Here is a 17,498-nt window from a genome sequence, read left to right on the forward strand (position 1 = left end):
AAGACATCTTTGACTTTTGGCGATTTTCGAAACCAAAAACGTCCAAAATCAAGCCATTTGGACGTGGGAGGAGCCAGCATTTGGCTGGTCCCCCTGACATGCCAAGACACCAACTGGGCACCCTAGGGGGCACTGCAGTGGACTTCGTAAATTGCTCCCAGGTACATAGCTCCCTTACCGTGTCCTGAACCCCCCCCCCCCCAAACTCCCCCAAACTCACTCCCCCCAACTGTACACGACTACCATAGTCCATATGGGTGAAGGGGAGCACCTAGATGTGGGTTTCTGGTGGGCTTTGGAGGGATTGCTGTTCCCTCCACAAATGTAACAGGTGAGGAGGGGGGTATGGGCCTGAGTCTGCTGTCTGAAGTGCACTGCACCCACTAAAACTGCTCCAGGGACCTGCATGCGCTGTCATGGACCTGAGTATGACATCTGAGGCTGGCATAGAGGTTGGCATGTAATATTTTTAAAGATTTTTTTGAGAGTAGGACGGGGTTAGTGACCACTGGGGGAGTAACGGGAGGTCATGCCCGATTCCCTCCGATGGTCATCTGGTCATTTCGGGCACCTTTTTGTGCCTTATTCGTAATAAAAACACGTCGATTATGGCTCAAAGACGTCCAAGCCTTAGGCACGCCCAAGTCCCGCCTTCACCACGCCTCTGACACGCCCCCTTGAAATTTGGACGTCCTTGTGACGGACTGGAGTTGGAGATGTCCAAAATCAGGTTTTGATTATACCGATTTGGACGTTTCTGAGAGACGGACATCCATGTTCCAATTTATGTTGAAAGATGGATGTCTTCTTTCGAAAATGAGCATGATAGTGTGCAACCCAAATGTGGGCATGGCCATGGGAAGGGGTATAGTGAGTCGGGAGCATTCTGGGTGCAGTGTTGTAGAATACCGGCGATACACACCCAACTTGCATGTTAGGATTTACACCAGGTGTCAGCAGGGACAATTTCTAACACCCAAAGTTGATGCGGAAATAGGCTCTATGCGCTATTCTATAAAGGGCGCTCAGCCCGAAGCAGCTTATATAGAATAGTACTGAGCACCGATATATATATATATATATTTTTTACTTTTCCCCCCAGTACCGATTTTTGACGGCCATTTACTTAATCTGCCCGTATATGTTAAAAGACAAAATTAAACCAACGGAATTGCAGGACTTGCATAGTAAGGAGGAGGCACTGTCCAGGGCCTGTTAGGATCAATGGAATCAGCGTCTCTACAAGGTCCCTTTCCATAGGATACTATCTTTATAAGTCTTATTGGTTAGCTGACCAGCCCTCTGACTCAGGGCTTCCAGGTCAGGGTCAGAGTGTTGTGCTTCCTGAAAAGCATGTATCTGTCCTATATCAGGCCCTCATGATCAAAAGCAAACTCTGGCGCTAGAGGCTGTTAATGCCATACTAGCGCCAGAGTTTGCAGCCGACCCATGATCAGAGCCCTCGAGCGCCTGAAACAACTCACTTGAGGGCTCTTAGCGCAAGTAGCATGCAAATGCATGCTAAACAGGGCTCTTAGCGCAATTAGCTTGCAAATGCATGCTAATCAGTGCTTAACGCATTCATCCCCAATGATCAGCGTCCAGCGTGCCAAAAATTGGGTCGCTGGCCGCGGCAAAATCAACGCCAGCTCCGAGCTGGCGTTAGACTTTGCGGATCATTGGGGAGGAATGGTGAGCCCTGTCCAGCATGCAGTTGCATGCTGGCAGGCCCCCGTTCCCCCCCCAAAGAGAACGCGAACAGGGGGCTGGAGGTCTGGTGGGTCTCCAGCCCCCCCCCCCCCAAACCCCCAGAAAATGTTGCCGTCGCCGGCCAAACACTTTCCCACCCTCCCACCCAGCGACGGGGGGTGGGTGCTGGAGGTCCGGTGGACCTCCAGCCCACCCCAACTCCTCTCCCCCAGCGTTCTTTCAATCCCTGGTGGTCCGTGGTGTGTGACAACCCCCCTCCCAGCCCCCCTATCTTACGTTGGAGGAGGGACGCAGCCTGCCTCCCTCCTCTTCCAGTGGCCGCCGCCGCAAAATGGTGGCGCCCAGCCCCGCCCATTGCATCCTGGGATGCACTGGGTGGGCGTCGACTGGAAGAGGAGGGAGGCAGGCTGCATCCCTCCTCCAACGAAAGGTAGGGGGGCTTGGAGGGGGATTGTCACCCACCACGGACCACCAGGGATTGAAAGAACGCTGGGGGAGAGGAGTTGGGGTGGGCTGGAGGTCCACCGGACCTCCAGCACCCACCCTCCGTCGCTGGGTGGGAGGGTGGGAGAGGGTTTGGTTTGGCCGGCGGCCATGACATTTTGTGGGGGTTTGGGGGAGGGGGCTGGAGACCCTCCGGATCTCCAGCCCTCCTTGAACATGGAAGGGGTGGGATCCCACCCCCTCCCGTCGCTGGGTGGGAGAGCGTTTGGCCGGCGACGGCCACGACATTTTCTGGGGGTTTGGGGGGGGGGGGGGGGCTGGAGACGGGCCTTGGGGCAGGCTGTTTGACAGGTTTTGGGCTTATGACAGCCCAGACCTGTCAAACAAGTTCGGGAGGATTGTTCTCCCGCACTGCTACATGATAATCAAAGATAATTGCTTAGATTTGCTTAGATTTGCATGCATTATCTTTGATCATCGATGCAGAAAAGCCCTGCGCTGTTTCAGCGCTATTTTTAGAACGCTGTTCGGAGCAGCGCGGGGCTTTGGATCATCTGGGCCTCAGTATCTATATCTGGAAGGGTTTCTGTTGGTGACTGACAAATCAAGATCAACAGTCAGATAAGTCAGGCTGTCCCATGCTCATGGCCTCGGCCATCTCTGGAACTGGTTCTGCTGGAAGCACTGGGGCGCCTCCTCCTGTCGCTTATTCGGCTGGTCCCACCTGGACAAACTCAGGATCTGGAACTGGAGAGGTGATCTCTGCTGCTTCTACTTGTTGGGCCGCCCAGGCCAGACTGTGGATCACCATAGCAGAAATACTGACTCCGCTATCAAGCGTAATGTTCATTGGACCCATGTCGGTCCCACACAGTATGGGTACCAGCATGTTTTTCGTTATTCCTACTTCTCTGTATCCAGGCTTGGTACCCCAATCCAGGAATACTCGAGCAATGGGTACAGTCTCTGGATCTATTGGCTAACACTACCTCTGCAGTGTGCCCTGGAAGGATAGCATCTTCCGGCACTTGCTTTGGTCGTAATAAAGTCATGCTAGAGCCAGTGTCCACAAGCCCAGCCACCTGGGTTTAATTCACAGTTACTGTTTGGTGCAGAAACTGAAATGCTCTTTAGTGCAGGCTTAGGATTATCTGGGCAATCCGCTTTGAAATGTCCTGTATGCCCACACTGGTAACAAGGATGTTCATGCCTAGTTTTTGGGAACACTGGAGGGTTCCCTGACAATCTCTGAGGTTGCAGGGATATTTGGCTTAGGGCCCTGGCTGCTGCAGATACGGACGACTTCTCTTTGCCAACCAGGGACGGATAGCCACATTGATGTCAGCCAACTAGACCGCCTTCTCTGGAGTAAGGGACTGGTGATCTTGAACGTGTTTCCTCGCCTCTGGATGACAACGCTGAAGAAACTGTTGCAGGACCATCGGGTCTTGGCAGTCATCCAGGGTTTTAACTTCAGCTCCACTGAGCCACTGTGGGTGCTGGTATCGTAGCTGGATCATCCGCCCTCTTTTGCAAAGTCCTGAACTTTAGTTTATAGTTCTCGGGGGTAATGGCATAACGGTTCAACAAAGCTTTGCGCACCTCCTCAAACTGGGGAGCACATCTCCTTGGAAAGCCTCAAATGCTCTACCAGGGAGCTTTCCTTCAAGGTAGAGCACCCAGTCTTTCTGATAAATCTCATTGAGGCAGCAAATATTTTCAAAGGCAGTTATCCGTCTATGTTACCTCTGGTATCATCAAACTGCGCAAACAGGTTGAGCCCGATCCGAGCTATGGTTCCTACCTCTGGCCTTGACACAGGGGTTGGTCTGGAGCTGTGAATATGAGCCATTTCCATCTCCAATTTCATTTTCTGCAGCTGGAATTCATGCTCCTCATGCCACTCCCGGTCTTCCTGTTCCTCTCGCCACTTTTCCCATTCCTCTCGCTGCTGTCGCTCTACCATGTAAATCTGCTGGATTTCAGCTAGCATGGCATCAGGTCCTGCCACTTAGGGGCCTCTGCCCACAAGGAGTCTGGTCTTCCCCCAGGAGAACTCTGTGCAGGCAAGTCCAGCGGCTGCTCCTCACAGAGCTCCTCTGGTCGCTCTTGTGTTAGAAGAGGCATATCTAGTGTCTGATGGCCTCTGTCAGTCTCCACTATGTTACAAAAAAAAAAACACTGAATGGGGAAGGGACCCTGTTATTGCTGCACTTGTTCACTGTGCTCTGTGTCTGGAGGTTACAGATAAAAAAAACTCTGAACCACTCAGTGGATGGTGACCCTCATACCACTCACTGAGCCTGACAATCCCTCCACTGCCACAAAAAAAGGAGGACGAAAGGCCTCTCATGGAACACCTAGTAGCTGCCTGGGACTAACCCTATGGCCACCTGGAGGGTCTGTCCCCAGCACTGCCTGCACCTGCCACTATACTATGCATCCTCCACCCCATATACTGGGTCTCACTTGCCTTTGGGCGAGTCTCCTATTCTGAAGTTATTCCCTGGTGATTTCTAGGCTACTGGGGCCACACTCTCTCAGGGTTCCCACAGTTCCTAGAAAGCACCCACAGCCTAAGCAACAAACCACCAAGATTCTTGGTCCAGGACAACAGAGCCATTAAGTTAATAAGGTTTATTGTCACAAAATTAGAACAGTGAACCACATAAAACAGATGGAAAAATAACAGGCAATAGCAGGTAACTGAATAAGGATCAATATTAAAACTGTCTAAACACTTTGTCACTACCTGGGTAGTGCCTTGGAAGCTTCAGGAAATTAACTGCTCACATGCCTTGAACAGGGTCTCGGGACAGAGATGTTTACCTCTGTGCTCCCATACTGAGACTAAAGATTACCTCGCAGCTTAGGCGGGAAATTACCTTGCAGCTTAGGCGGGAAAAAACAGTCACTTGTGTAACAGTCACCATCTGCTGGCTAAACAAGGGAAATGCACTAGGGAACAAATATTTCATACATTCACTTAAGTCACAGGCATAAATCCCTTGTTTCGTCACAAATATATGTATCTCTCAGTTTCAAAGTCCTTTCTTTATGCTGTTGTGATACTCCTATTTCAAGCCCATATATAGTTAATTTCTCTTGACATCTATATTCTGCTATAACATTCAAAACACTTAATTTTTTCATTGTTTAGGCACAAATAGCTAAAAGAGTTAAAGAACAACAACTGGAACAGGAGGAAAGGATGGCGAGAGAAATGGCAAGGATAAAGCATGAAAAACTTAAAGATGAAAAACGAAGGCAGCTGATAAGAGAAAACAGGTACTTCTGAAGAGGATTGTAATTTTGATGAAAAGGAACTGCAAAATAGATAAAATAATCAACAGGTGGGAGGTAGGTATCTTGCATAGCTTTTAATGATCTGTTTATTTGGGTTATTTCTGTTGGGTCATAATTTCCTGGATGGATTTTGATTGGAAAGGTTTTTATTTAGTTGGTTTTCTTTTGGTATATGGATGAACATGCAGATTTATAAAATGTATTGTTTGTAAACAGCTTGGATAGCCTGTGGAATAGCGGTATGGAAAATTTTATGTATAAAAAATTAAAACTAAAATTGGTTGAGTTCAGATCTTGATGATGACATTAGGATTATGCTATAAGAGGAGTATTTTTTTATAAAGGCCTTTCTACACGTGTGAATGGGTTTTTATAAAACTATCCCAGGGGTTACACATGTAAAAGTCCACGCATTTTTATGGGTGGAGTTTGTGCATAGCATGAGTAGAATCTCAAATTATACATATTTATAAAACATGGACTGAATTCAGTAAATAGAGCCAAAAAATAGACACTCTGGAAAAATTAGCTCTCAGTTCTATTCGGCTAAGCTTCTGAGGATCCATTCCTACTGCATAGGATTCCTTTATGCATATCCCACGCATGTTTGAATTCCGTTACCGTTTTCATCTCCACCACCTCCCGCGGGAGGGCATTCCAAGCATTCACCACCCTCTCCGTGAAAAAATACTTCCTGACATCTTTTTTGAGTCTGCCCCCCTTCAATCTCATTTCATGTCCTCTCGTTCTACCGCCTTCCCATCTCCGGAAAAGATTTTTTTGCGGATTAATACCTTTCAAGTATTTGAACGTCTGTATCATATCACCCCTGTTCCTCCTTTCCTCCAGGGTATACATGTTCAGGTCAGCAAGTCTCTTGCTCATACGTCTTGGAACGCAAATCCCATACCATCCTCGTAGCTTTTCTTTGCACCACTTCAATTCTTTTTACATCCTTAGCAAGATACGGCCTCCAAAACTGAACACAATACTCCAGGTGGGGCCTCACCAACAACTTGTACAGGGGCATCAACACCTCTTTTCTTCTGCTGGTCACACCTCTCTCTATACAGCCTAGTAACCTTCTAGCTACGGCCACCGCCTTGTCACACTATTTCATCGCCTTCAGATCCTCAGATACTATGACCCCAAGATCCCTCTCCCCATCCGTACCTAACAGACTCTCACCGCCTAACACATACGCCTCTCTTGGATTTCTACTCCCTAAGTGCTTCACTTTGCATTTCTTCGCATTGAATTTTAATTGCCAAACCTTAGACCATTCTTCTAGCTTTTTCAGATCCTTTTTCATGCTTTCCACTCCCTGTGGGGTGTCCACTGTGTTACAAATCTTAGTATCATCCGCAAATAGGCAAACTTTACCTTCTAACCCTTCGGCAATGTCACTCACAAATATATTGAACAGAATCGGCCCCAGCACCGATCCCTGAGGCACTCCACTACTCACCTTTCCCTCCTCCGAGCGAACTCCATTCACCACCACCGTCTGGCGCCTGTCCGTCAACCAGTTCCTAATCCATTTCACCACTTTGGGTCCTATCTTCAGCCCATCCAGTTTATTTAAGAGCCTCCTGTGGGGAAACGTGTCAAAAGCCTTGCTGAAATCTAAGTAGATTATGTCTGTAACACGTCCACGGTTCAATTCTCCGGTCACTCAATCAAAGAATTCAATGAGATTCGTTTGGCACGATTTCCCTTTGGTAAAACCATGTTGTCTCGGATCTTGCAACTCATTTTCTTCCAGGAAATTCACTATCCTTTCCTTCAGCATCGCTTCCATTACTTTTCCAATAATCGAAGTGAGGCTTACCGGCCTGTAGTTTCCAGCTTCTTCCCTATCACCACTTCTGTGAAGAGGGACCACCTCCGCCGTTCTCCAATCCCTCGGAACCTCTCCCATGTCTAAGGATTTATTAAACAAATCTTTAAGAGGACCCGCCAGAACCTCTCTGAGCTCCCTCAATATCCTGGGGTGGATCCCATCCGGTCCCATGGCTTTGTCCACCTTTAGTTTTTCTAGTTGTTGATACACACTCTCTTCCGTGAACGGTGCTATATCCACTCCATTCTCAAATGAACTTTTGCCAGTCCATCGTGGTCCTTCTCCCGGATTTTCTTCAGTAAAAACAGAACAAAAGTATCTATTTAGCAAATTTGCCTTTTCTTCATCATTATCTACATAGCGGTTTGCAGTAACTTTTAGTCTCACAATTCCCTTTTTAGTCATTCTCCTTTCACTAATATACCTGAAGAAGTTTTTGTCACCCCTCCTTACCTTTCTAGCCATTTGTTCTTCCGCTTGCGCTTTCGCCAAACGTACCTCTCTCTTGGCTTCTTTCAGTTTCCTCCGGTATTCCTCCCCGTGTTCCTCGTCTTGAGTTTTTTTGTATTTCTGGAATGTGAACTCTTTAGCCTTTATTTTCTCAGCCACTTGCTTGGAGAACCATATCGGTTTCCTTTTTCTCTTGCTTTTATTTACTTTCCTTACATAAAGGTTTGTGGCCCTATTTATAGCTTCTTTCAGCCTGGACCACTGTCCTTCCACTTCTCGTATGTCCTCCCAGCCCATCTGCTCCTTCCTTAGGTATTCCCCCATTTTACTAAAGTCAGCATGCTTGAAATCCAGGACTTTGAGTTTTGAGTGGCCACCCTCCTCTTCAGCTGTCATATCAAACCAAACCGTTTGATGGTCACTGCCGCCCAGGTGGGCACCCACTCAGACATTTGACATGCTATCCGCATTTGTGAGCACCAGATCCAGCGTCGCTCCCTCCCTCGTGGGTTCCATGGCCATTTGTCTGAGCAGAGCACTTTGGAAAGCATCCACAATCTCTCTACTTCTTTCCGGTTCCGCAGACGGAACCTTCCAATCTACATCCGGCAGATTGAAATCTCCCAGCAACAGCACCTCTCTCTTCTTTCCCAACTTTTGAATATCTGTGATCAGGTCTCTATCTAATTCTTCCAATTGTGTTGGAGGTCTGTAAACACCCACGTGGACAGAGGTTCTATCATCTCTTTTTAAGGTGATCCATATCGCTTCTTCCTTACCCCTGGTCCCTGTTATTTCGGTTGCTGTGATATCATTTCTCACATATAGAGCTACTCCTCCACCTTTACGACCCTCTCTATCCTTCCTAAATAGATAATAGCCTGGTATGTTTGCATCCCATTCATGGGAACCATTGAGTATTATCAATTCAGTATTATCTTTAGAAAGCAACTTCTGTGCAACCGGAGAACTCAAAACAGCCACTCCGAGCATACGTAGCTGCTCAGTTTATGCTCAGGTTTTTTTGTTTTGTTTTTTTTAACTCAGCACAACTCCCCAGTCAAAGCATCTCTAACCCGGAACCTAAATAACCTGTAAACTAACCTAGCCGTAAAGAAGTGAAACTAAGGTTCTTGAAAAAGACAGCATAGGGAGGGATCTGGTCCGGTCTGGAGGGATTAAAGTAAAGCAGATAAAATCTCATTTCTCCTTCCTTAGCATCCCTCTGGACTGGCCCAGAAAGTGACTGATGGGAAGTAACAGAGCAGTACATTCATAGGAAGGGACCCTAACAATCCCGCCGTAAGCACACTTGCCCCAAAAACCACATCTTTGACAACACTGAACATCCAGTCTGTAATGTTTAGAAAAAGAATGCAGTGCCCTGATCGTGACTGAATAGATAGGGATGGGCTTGAGTGTAAATTTTAAGGGTCTTCAGAACTTTTGTACAAGAAGAGTGCTGAGCAGACTTATATGGTCTGTGCCCTGAGAATGGCAAGGACAAATCTAACTCAGGTATATATATATAAAGTATCGCATATCAAGTATAATGAGTTTATCTTATTGGGCAGACTGGATGGACCGTACAGGTCTTTATCTTGTGATATCCCCCTTCTCACTCAGGGTGACCTGGTTCTCAATATGCAAATCATATGCAGATTAGTGTGCTACCCCTTCTCACTCAGGGTGACCTGGTTTCCACTCAGCAAATTAAGCAGGTCTCACCAACTGCATATATCTCAGGCGACCCTTTATTCCAGCCCCTGGGCACACTTCTTCTAGCCTAACACTTTATGCTTTCATAGATCTTCACATTGAGCCTCCCCACACAGATACATGGGCTCAGTACTATACCAATACTTTGGGGACTCTCAACCCCAGGCTTTGCAGCCTGCTTCTCTTAGTACTTCGGACACACAGTCCCTCTTTGAACACACAGTTCTAGACACACAGTCTTTTCATCTTCGGACCCACAGTCCCTCTTTGAACACACAGTTCTAGACACACAGTCTTTTCATCTTGAACACACAGTTCTAGACACACAGTCAAACTAATGCTTTAGGGACTTCTTACCCCAGGATTTTCAGCCTGCTGATCTCCTTTGGACACCCAGTCCACCCCTAAGTCCATCAGGTTAGCCAGTATCTTTCAGGGGCTCTCTCTTCTTCTGCTGCTAGCTCACTTCCCTCCTTTCACAATTCAGGTGGGGTATAAAGTGGTTAATTAGCCACCCAGGACCCAGCCCATAATCTCCTGCACCTGTGGGCCTCCCAGGGCTCTCCCCGGTCCTAGCGACCTCCTACTTCTTCTAGCGCCCTCTAGTGGCCTACACCCTATAGGACACCCTCTTACTTATCACAATCTGCTGTCACTTACTATGTTACATCAACCCCAGCATTTGATAATTTGTAGTGCACAAAGTAGAGACACACCCTGTTATATGAAAAAATATCCAACGTGTATTTAACAAAAAAAAAAAATTGAACTATGTACAATTCCACCCCCCCCCCCCAAGTCCTTCAAGGGAGGCCACGTCCTCCTCCCTGCACCCCCTCTCCAAAGTCCTTCACGGGAGGCCACGTCCTCGTCCCTGCAAGGTGTTGTGCAGCAGGCTAACGAGCAGCACCAGGAGCAGCCTCTGCGCCCTGAACTGCTGCTCGTTAGCCTGCCGCATTGCCGACACCTCCAGCCTCATCGCTGACACCTCCTGTAGCAACTGGTTTTGGCTATTCACCAGTTGCTGCAGGAGGCATGGGGATGGGGCTGGTGCTGGGGATGGTGTGGAGAGGGCTGAAGGTGTTGGGCCCTCCTCGAGGGGAGACATGTCATGTCAGGGGTTGTCGTCCTCCTCCTCCACCATTGCTGCAGGCAGTCCTACCTCGTGCTCCTCCTCCACCACCAGAGCAGGTAGTCCTGCCTCCTCCTCTTGCTGCTGGCGGCGCCCTGTGTATGTAAAAGGATTGTCCTTGAGATCAGCACATTCAACATGGCTTGCATAGTGTAGGAGCTGGCTGGCTGGCATGAGGCAGGAATGGGGAAAGTTGGAGGTCAGTGGTGAGCCCTGGGCTAGACACATGTGGTGTGAGATGCATGAGATGACATGACAGGGAACCCTGGATGCTGGTCTGAAAAAGGAGTACACTGTAAGATGTGTTGACAGGGAACACTCATTCCTCAGCAGCATGTTAGCATTTTGAGTTGTGACTATGGTAGGATGACCATTTTTTTTTTGGGGGGGGGGGGGAAGGAGGAGGGAGGGTGGAAGCACTATTTATTTACATTAGTTTCATATCATGCTATGACATCCACTAAGAGCAGGACATCAGGCAAGAATACCATGAAACAGTATCCACCCCAGAAAGGGGGATACAGAAGTGAGGCATGTCATCTAATTCATCTCAGATGAGGTTAGTTGGAAGTTACAGTCACACTCATGGGAGGGTAGCTGCAACTTCAGGCCTTGATCTGGGACAGAGGTGTTATTCATTTTATTTATTTATTTATTACATTTGTACCCCACTCTTTCCCACATACAGCAGGTCCAGTGCGGCATACATAGTAAAAGAAAGCATCTTACATGGTAAAGAATACAGTAAAAACAAGGAAATGTAGGAACAGTATTATAAATTGTGATGATGATAACTACTTACATTATGAAAGGCATTAGAAAAGGATATGTGAAAAGAACGTAATGAACTAGAATAGGGAAGGTAGACAAGGATATGATAGTTGAAAGGGAAGGAATTTGGGAGGGAAATGGTAAAGGATGGAGGGAAGAAGATGAGGGATTGAGTTATGACTTACTAGTTGCCTATTAGCCACATGGAAACTGATATTGTACACGACATTTGCATTATTAAATAAATACATTTACAAATGAGTATAAATGCCCTGTTTACAATATTTATGCCGAGCCCTGAGGTGCTGTCGCACGCTCCTAATGAGATTGGGGCTGTCCCAGCGTCTCAGGGACTCCAGGTCCCTCCGAATTCCAAAATGGCTGCAAGATACAAGTTTGTACACCAGGAGTCAGGGGATGGCCCTTCTTGCTTTCACAACACAAATTCATTTCGCAGCAAAATTGTAGAGACACACAACACTGATTGGGGGGGGGGGGGGGGACATTACATTGGTACAGGCGATGTCATTGAGGTGGACATGAGGACAGAGAGTACCATTTGTGTGCAGTATTGTAAGGATGTGGGAATGTTTTTTCTTTCTAGTACATAGGTTCTATTAATGAATGTGCATGTGCACATATTATTATTATTATTATTATTAACATTTGTATAGCACTACCAGATGCACGCAGCGCTGAACACCTTGCATGCAGACTACAGTTAGTGCTTACATTGCTGAGGGAGCTCTTAAATGTGGTGCTACAGGAGGGGGACCTGATAGCCCAGGAACAGTGTGGGGGTGTGTGTGAAAAAAAGCATGTACCTTTCCAGCCTTTGTCTTATCTGTGTCCATGTTCTAATGAACACAGTCCTTGGGGGGCAAGTGGTGGTGGTGCAGGAAGAGCCTGCACCGGTGCCTCAGGCAGAGCTGCACCAGGAGCAGACTCTCCTCTAAAGTTTGGCTCCCATCTGAGAGCCATGTTTCCCAGTGAATAACCGTTGGAAAGCATGCATCGCCTTATATAGACGCCCATGCATGTTGGACGTCCTTACATGCACAGTTCCATATATGGATGACCATCCCATATATGGATGGGTCAGCACGTGGACATCCTGCCCCATATATGATGGGTCGGCACGTGGACGACCATGATGCATGGATGTCCATGACGTGCATGGACCGTCATCACGCGTGCGGGGCCTTTTTTGGATGAGTATGTGTTCATTGTGCAGAGCCTTCCTTATATAGATCATTATCAAGAGTGCGAACCTCTTCATATATACACAATAAAATATGTATGCTCCTTACATTTCCCATAGCTGCATGTTCCGCAAGTACAGTGCATGTAGTTGCGGACATCCAGGTACGGGAAATATAAGGAACATTCATAAGTGTAAAATACAGTAACAAGGACATGTTTCTCACAGAACTGCCGAAGGACGTCCCTCTTACAGGCCCGCCGTCCTTCGGTGGGCCTTGTAAAATGGACATCCTTCGGCAGTTCTGTGAGAAACACGTCCTTGTTACTGTATTTTACACTTATGAATGTTCCTTATATTTCTCATACCTGGATGTCCGCAACTACATGCACTACTTACGGAACAACCAGGTACATCGGAGAAGTCCAAAGTATAGTAATAAGGACGTCTTTCTCGTTGAACCGCCGAAGGACATTGATATGAAAGTACAGTGAATGTTTTAGGGACGTCCTTTTGCTGTTCTGGAAGATGGGCATCCTTTTTATTATACTTTGGGCGTCCCTGATTTGGGCGTTTAGAACTGCGATAATGGAATGTCTAAGGACGTCCATACTATTTTTCGATTATATCTACCTGATTTTGGCTGACTTCGCGAGGGCTTCCTAATTCATACTTGGACGACCTTTCGAAAATTCCCCTCTTTGTCTGCATAGAGTGGCAGGGGTTGTGTGGGTAAATTGGAAGGATATATGGTTTGTGTATGGAGACTGGTAGTGTATGTGTAGATAAGTGTCTTGGGGGGATGAGTGGTAGGTGTAAGAGATGTTGGAGAGCTGGGGTGGATGGAGGCTGGAATAGTTCTGTGTATGAAATGGGGAGGTGTAGAGTAGGAGACTGTCAAAGGTGTCTTCTTTATAGGGGTGGGAGTGAGTGTATAGTGTAAGTAAGTGTGTCTTGGGGGATGAGTGGCAGGTGTGAGAGATATTGGAGAGCTGGGGTGGAATAGAAGCTGGAATAGTTCTGGATTAATGAGACAAAGTCAACATGGATTTAGTGAAGGGAAATCTTGCCTCACCAATCTACTACATTTCTTTGAAGGGGTGAACAAACATGTGGATAAATGTGAGCCGGCTAATATTGTGTATCTGGATTTTCAGAAGGCGTTTGACAAAGTACCTCATGAAAGACTCCAGAGGAAATTGGAGAGTCATGGGATAGGAGGTAGTGTTCTATTGTGGATTAAAAACTGGTTAAAAGGTAGAAAACAGAGAGTAGGGTTAAATGGTCAGTATTCTCAATGGAGAAGGGTAGTTAGTGGGGTTCCCCAGGGGTCTGTGCTGGGACTACTGCTTTTTAACATATTTATAAATGACCTAGAGATGGGAGTAACTAGGGAGGTAATTAAATTTGCTGATGATCCAGTTATTGAAAGTTGTTAAATCGCAGGAAGATTATGAAAAATTACAAGAGGATCTTAAGAGACTGGGAGACTGGGCGTCTAAATGGCAGATGACGTTTAATGTGAGCAAGTGCAAAGTGATGCATGTGGGAAAGAGGAACCCGAATTATAGCTACGTCATGCAGGGTTCCACGTTACGAGTCACCGACCAAGAAAGGGATCTAGGTGTCGTGGTTGATGATACATTGAAACCTTCTGCTCAGTGTGCTGCTTCGGCGGCTAAGAAAGCAAATAGAATGTTAGGTATTATTAGGAAAGGAATGGAAAACAAAAATGGGATGTTATAATGCCTTTGTATTGCTCCATGGTGCGACCGCACCTCGAATATTGTGTTCAATTCTGGTTACCGCATCTCAAAAAAGATATAGTGGAATTAGAAACGGTGTAGAGAAGGGTGTCGAAAATGATAAGGGGGATGGGATGACTTCCCTATGAGGAAAGGCTAAAGTGGCTAGGGCTCTTCAGCTTGGAGGAAAGGCGGCTAAGGGGAGATATGATAGGGGTCTATAAAATAATGAGTGGAGTTGAACGGGTAGATGTGAAGCGTCTGTTTATGCTTTCCAAAAATACTAGGACTAGGGGGCATGCAATGAAGCTACAATGTAGTAAATTTAAAACGAATCGGAGAAAATGTTTCTTCACTCAACGTGTAATTAAATTCTGGAATTCGTTGCCAGAGAATGTGGTAAAGGCTTAGCAGAGTTTTAAAAAGGTTTGGACGGCTTCCTAAAGGAAAAGTCCATAGACCGTTATTGAATGGACTTGGGGAAAATCCACTATTTCTGGGATAAGCAGTATAAAGTGTTTTCTCCGAGGACAAGCAGGCTGCTTGTTCTCACTGATGGGTTGACGTCCTCGGCAGCCCCCTCCATCGGAAAGTTTACTAGCAAAGGCCTTTGCTAGTCCTCGCGCGCCCATGCGCACTGCGCATGCGCGGCCGTCTTCCCGCCCGAAACCGGCTCGAGCCGGCCAGTCTTCTTTCGTCCGCACTCGGTATGGTCGTGTTACGCCGTTCGTGCCCCAGAGAGTCGACCTCGCGCGTCCTTTTCGACGTGTTTTTGTCCTTTTTTTTACCTTGCAAAAGTTCGGGAAGCGCTCCGGTAGTATTCCGGAAGACCCTTTCGGGTTTTCTGCCCTTCCCGTATTTCCAGTTTTTGCCCCGTAAGTTTTCTTTCGTTGTCGGGGTAGGCCTCTTTTGGCCTCGGTCGAGATTTTTCTCCCTCTAAATTTTGGTGCTTCAATTTTCGCCATTTCGGCTTTTGATTTCGCCGGCGTGATTTTTCCGCCCATGACATCGAAGCCTTCCAGCGGCTTCAAGAAGTGCACCCAGTGCGCCCGGGTAATCTCGCTCACTGATAGGCACTCTGCGTGTCTTCAGTGTCTAGGGGCCCAGCACCGCCCTCAGAACTGCAGTCTGTGTTCCCTGTTACAAAGGCGGACTCAGGTAGCGAGATTAGCCCAGTGGAACGTTTTGTTCTCGGGCTCTTCGTCGGCATCGGCACCGGAGGCATCGAGTGCATCGACGTCGTCAGCGTCCGGACCATCTTCCTTGGCTGCCGTTCCATCGACTGCATCGAGGCATCGGACCTCTGCATCGGCGCCGAGGCATCGGGCGACTGTATCGACGTCGGTGGTACCGAGACTTCGTCTGCTGATGTCGTCGGACGGAGGTGCATCGTCAGGAGTGCAGGTGAGGGCTGTCCATTCCCCTGCTGGTGGCGGTGAGCCTTCGGGTGGGTCTCCTCCTACCCTGAGGGCTCCTGCGGTACAGCCCCCCCGGGATCGACCCTCTTCGGTCTCGGCCCCGAGGAAGCGACGGATGGATTCTACGTCCTCCTCATCGGTGCCGAGGAGCTCCGGTGACATGCTTCGGAAGAAGTCGAAGAAGCATCGACACCGGTCTCCTCCCTGTGTCGGCACCGAGAGCTCTGGGTCGCCGAGGGATTCGGCACCCAGCAGGCATCGGCACCGAGAGGACCGCTCACCCTCTGTTCAGGAGGTGTCGATGCGCTCCACTCTGGACAGCCCGGAATAGCCTCCTCGCCCGGAACAGGTTCTGGCGTCGACGCCTGCATCGACCCCTCAGCCTTTCTCTGCAGCCGCTCTAAACGAGAGCCTCCGGGCCGTTCTCCCAGAGATTCTGGGAGAGCTGTTGCGCCCTACCCCTCCGGTACCGGCGGTGCTTGCGCCTCCGGTACCGTCGAGCGTGGCGCCGGCTGGCCCATCGCCCAGGTTGAGGTCCCCGACGTCGGTACCGCGTGCGGTGCCGACCGCGGCCACCTCCCAGGAAGGCTCCCCGACTACGTCGGCGGAGGGAGCTTCGCCGATGCGGGCGAGGGAGTCTACCTCTCGACGCCCCCACCGTGGACGGGGTTCCACCGAGTCGAGCAGGGCGAGGTTGCAGACACAAGTCCGTGAACTTGTGTCTGACACCGAGGGTGAGGCCTCGTGGGAGGAAGAGGAGGACCCCAGATATTTCTCTGAGGGTCTTCCTTCTGATCCCACTCCCTCTCCTGAAAGACAGCTTTCTCCTCCCGAGAGTCTGTCTTTTGCTTCCTTTGTCCGGGAGATGTCTACGGCCATCCCCTTCCCGGTGGTTGTGGAGGACGAGCCCAGGGCTGAAATGTTTGAGCTCCTGGACTATCCTTCTCCACCTAAGGAAGCGTCCACTGTTCCCTTGCACCATGTCCTGAAAAAGACATTGCTTGCGAACTGGACCAAGCCACTAAGTAATCCCCACATTCCCAAGAAGATCGAGTCCCAGTACCGGATCCATGGGGACCCAGAGCTGATGCGCACCCAGTTGCCTCATGACTCTGGAGTTGTGGATTTGGCCCTAAAGAAGGCTAAGAGTTCTAGGGAGCATGCTTCGGCGCCCCCGGGCAAAGACCCTAGAACCTTAGACTCCTTTGGGAGGAAGGCCTACCATTCTTCTATGCTCGTGGCCAAGATCCAGTCTTACCAGCTCTACACGAGCATACACATGCGGAACAATGTGCGGCAGTTGGCGGGCTTGGTTGATGCTCTTCCCCCTGAGCAAGCCAAGCCTTTTCAGGAGGTGGTCAGGCAGCTGAAGGCGTGCAGAAAATTCCTGGCCAGAGGAGTTTATGACACTTTTGATGTTGCGTCCAGGGCCGCTGCTCAAGGTGTGGTGATGCGCAGGCTCTCATGGCTGCGTGCCGCCGACCTGGAGAATAGACTCCAGCAGCGGATTGCGGACTCGCCTTGCCGTGCGGACAACATTTTTGGAGAAAAAGTCGAGCAGGTGGTAGAGTCTCTCCACCAGCGGGACACCGCATTCGACAAGTTCTCCCGCCGGCAGCCTTCAGCCTCTACCTCTACCTCTACAGGTAGAAGATTTTTCGGGGGAAGGAAGACTGGTCCCTATGCTTCTGGTAAGCGTAGGTACAATCCTCCTTCTCGACAGCCTGCGGCCCAGGCTAATCCCCAGCGCGCTCGCTCT

The 17,498-nt window shown here is 48.7% G+C and overlaps 1 protein-coding gene across 1 annotated transcript in view; it reads left to right on the forward strand.

Annotated features, from left to right (window-relative positions):
* The window catches only part of MNS1 (meiosis specific nuclear structural 1), a 123,342-nt gene that overhangs the window by 28,827 nt on the left and 77,017 nt on the right, over nucleotides 1-17,498 (forward strand). Inside the window, 1 exon segment of the mRNA XM_030190410.1 lies at nucleotides 5,315-5,442. Coding sequence (XP_030046270.1) covers nucleotides 5,315-5,442 — 128 coding nt within the window.

This window comes from Microcaecilia unicolor, chromosome 1, assembly GCF_901765095.1.
Source record: "Microcaecilia unicolor chromosome 1, aMicUni1.1, whole genome shotgun sequence".
Classification (NCBI taxonomy): domain Eukaryota; kingdom Metazoa; phylum Chordata; class Amphibia; order Gymnophiona; family Siphonopidae; genus Microcaecilia; species Microcaecilia unicolor.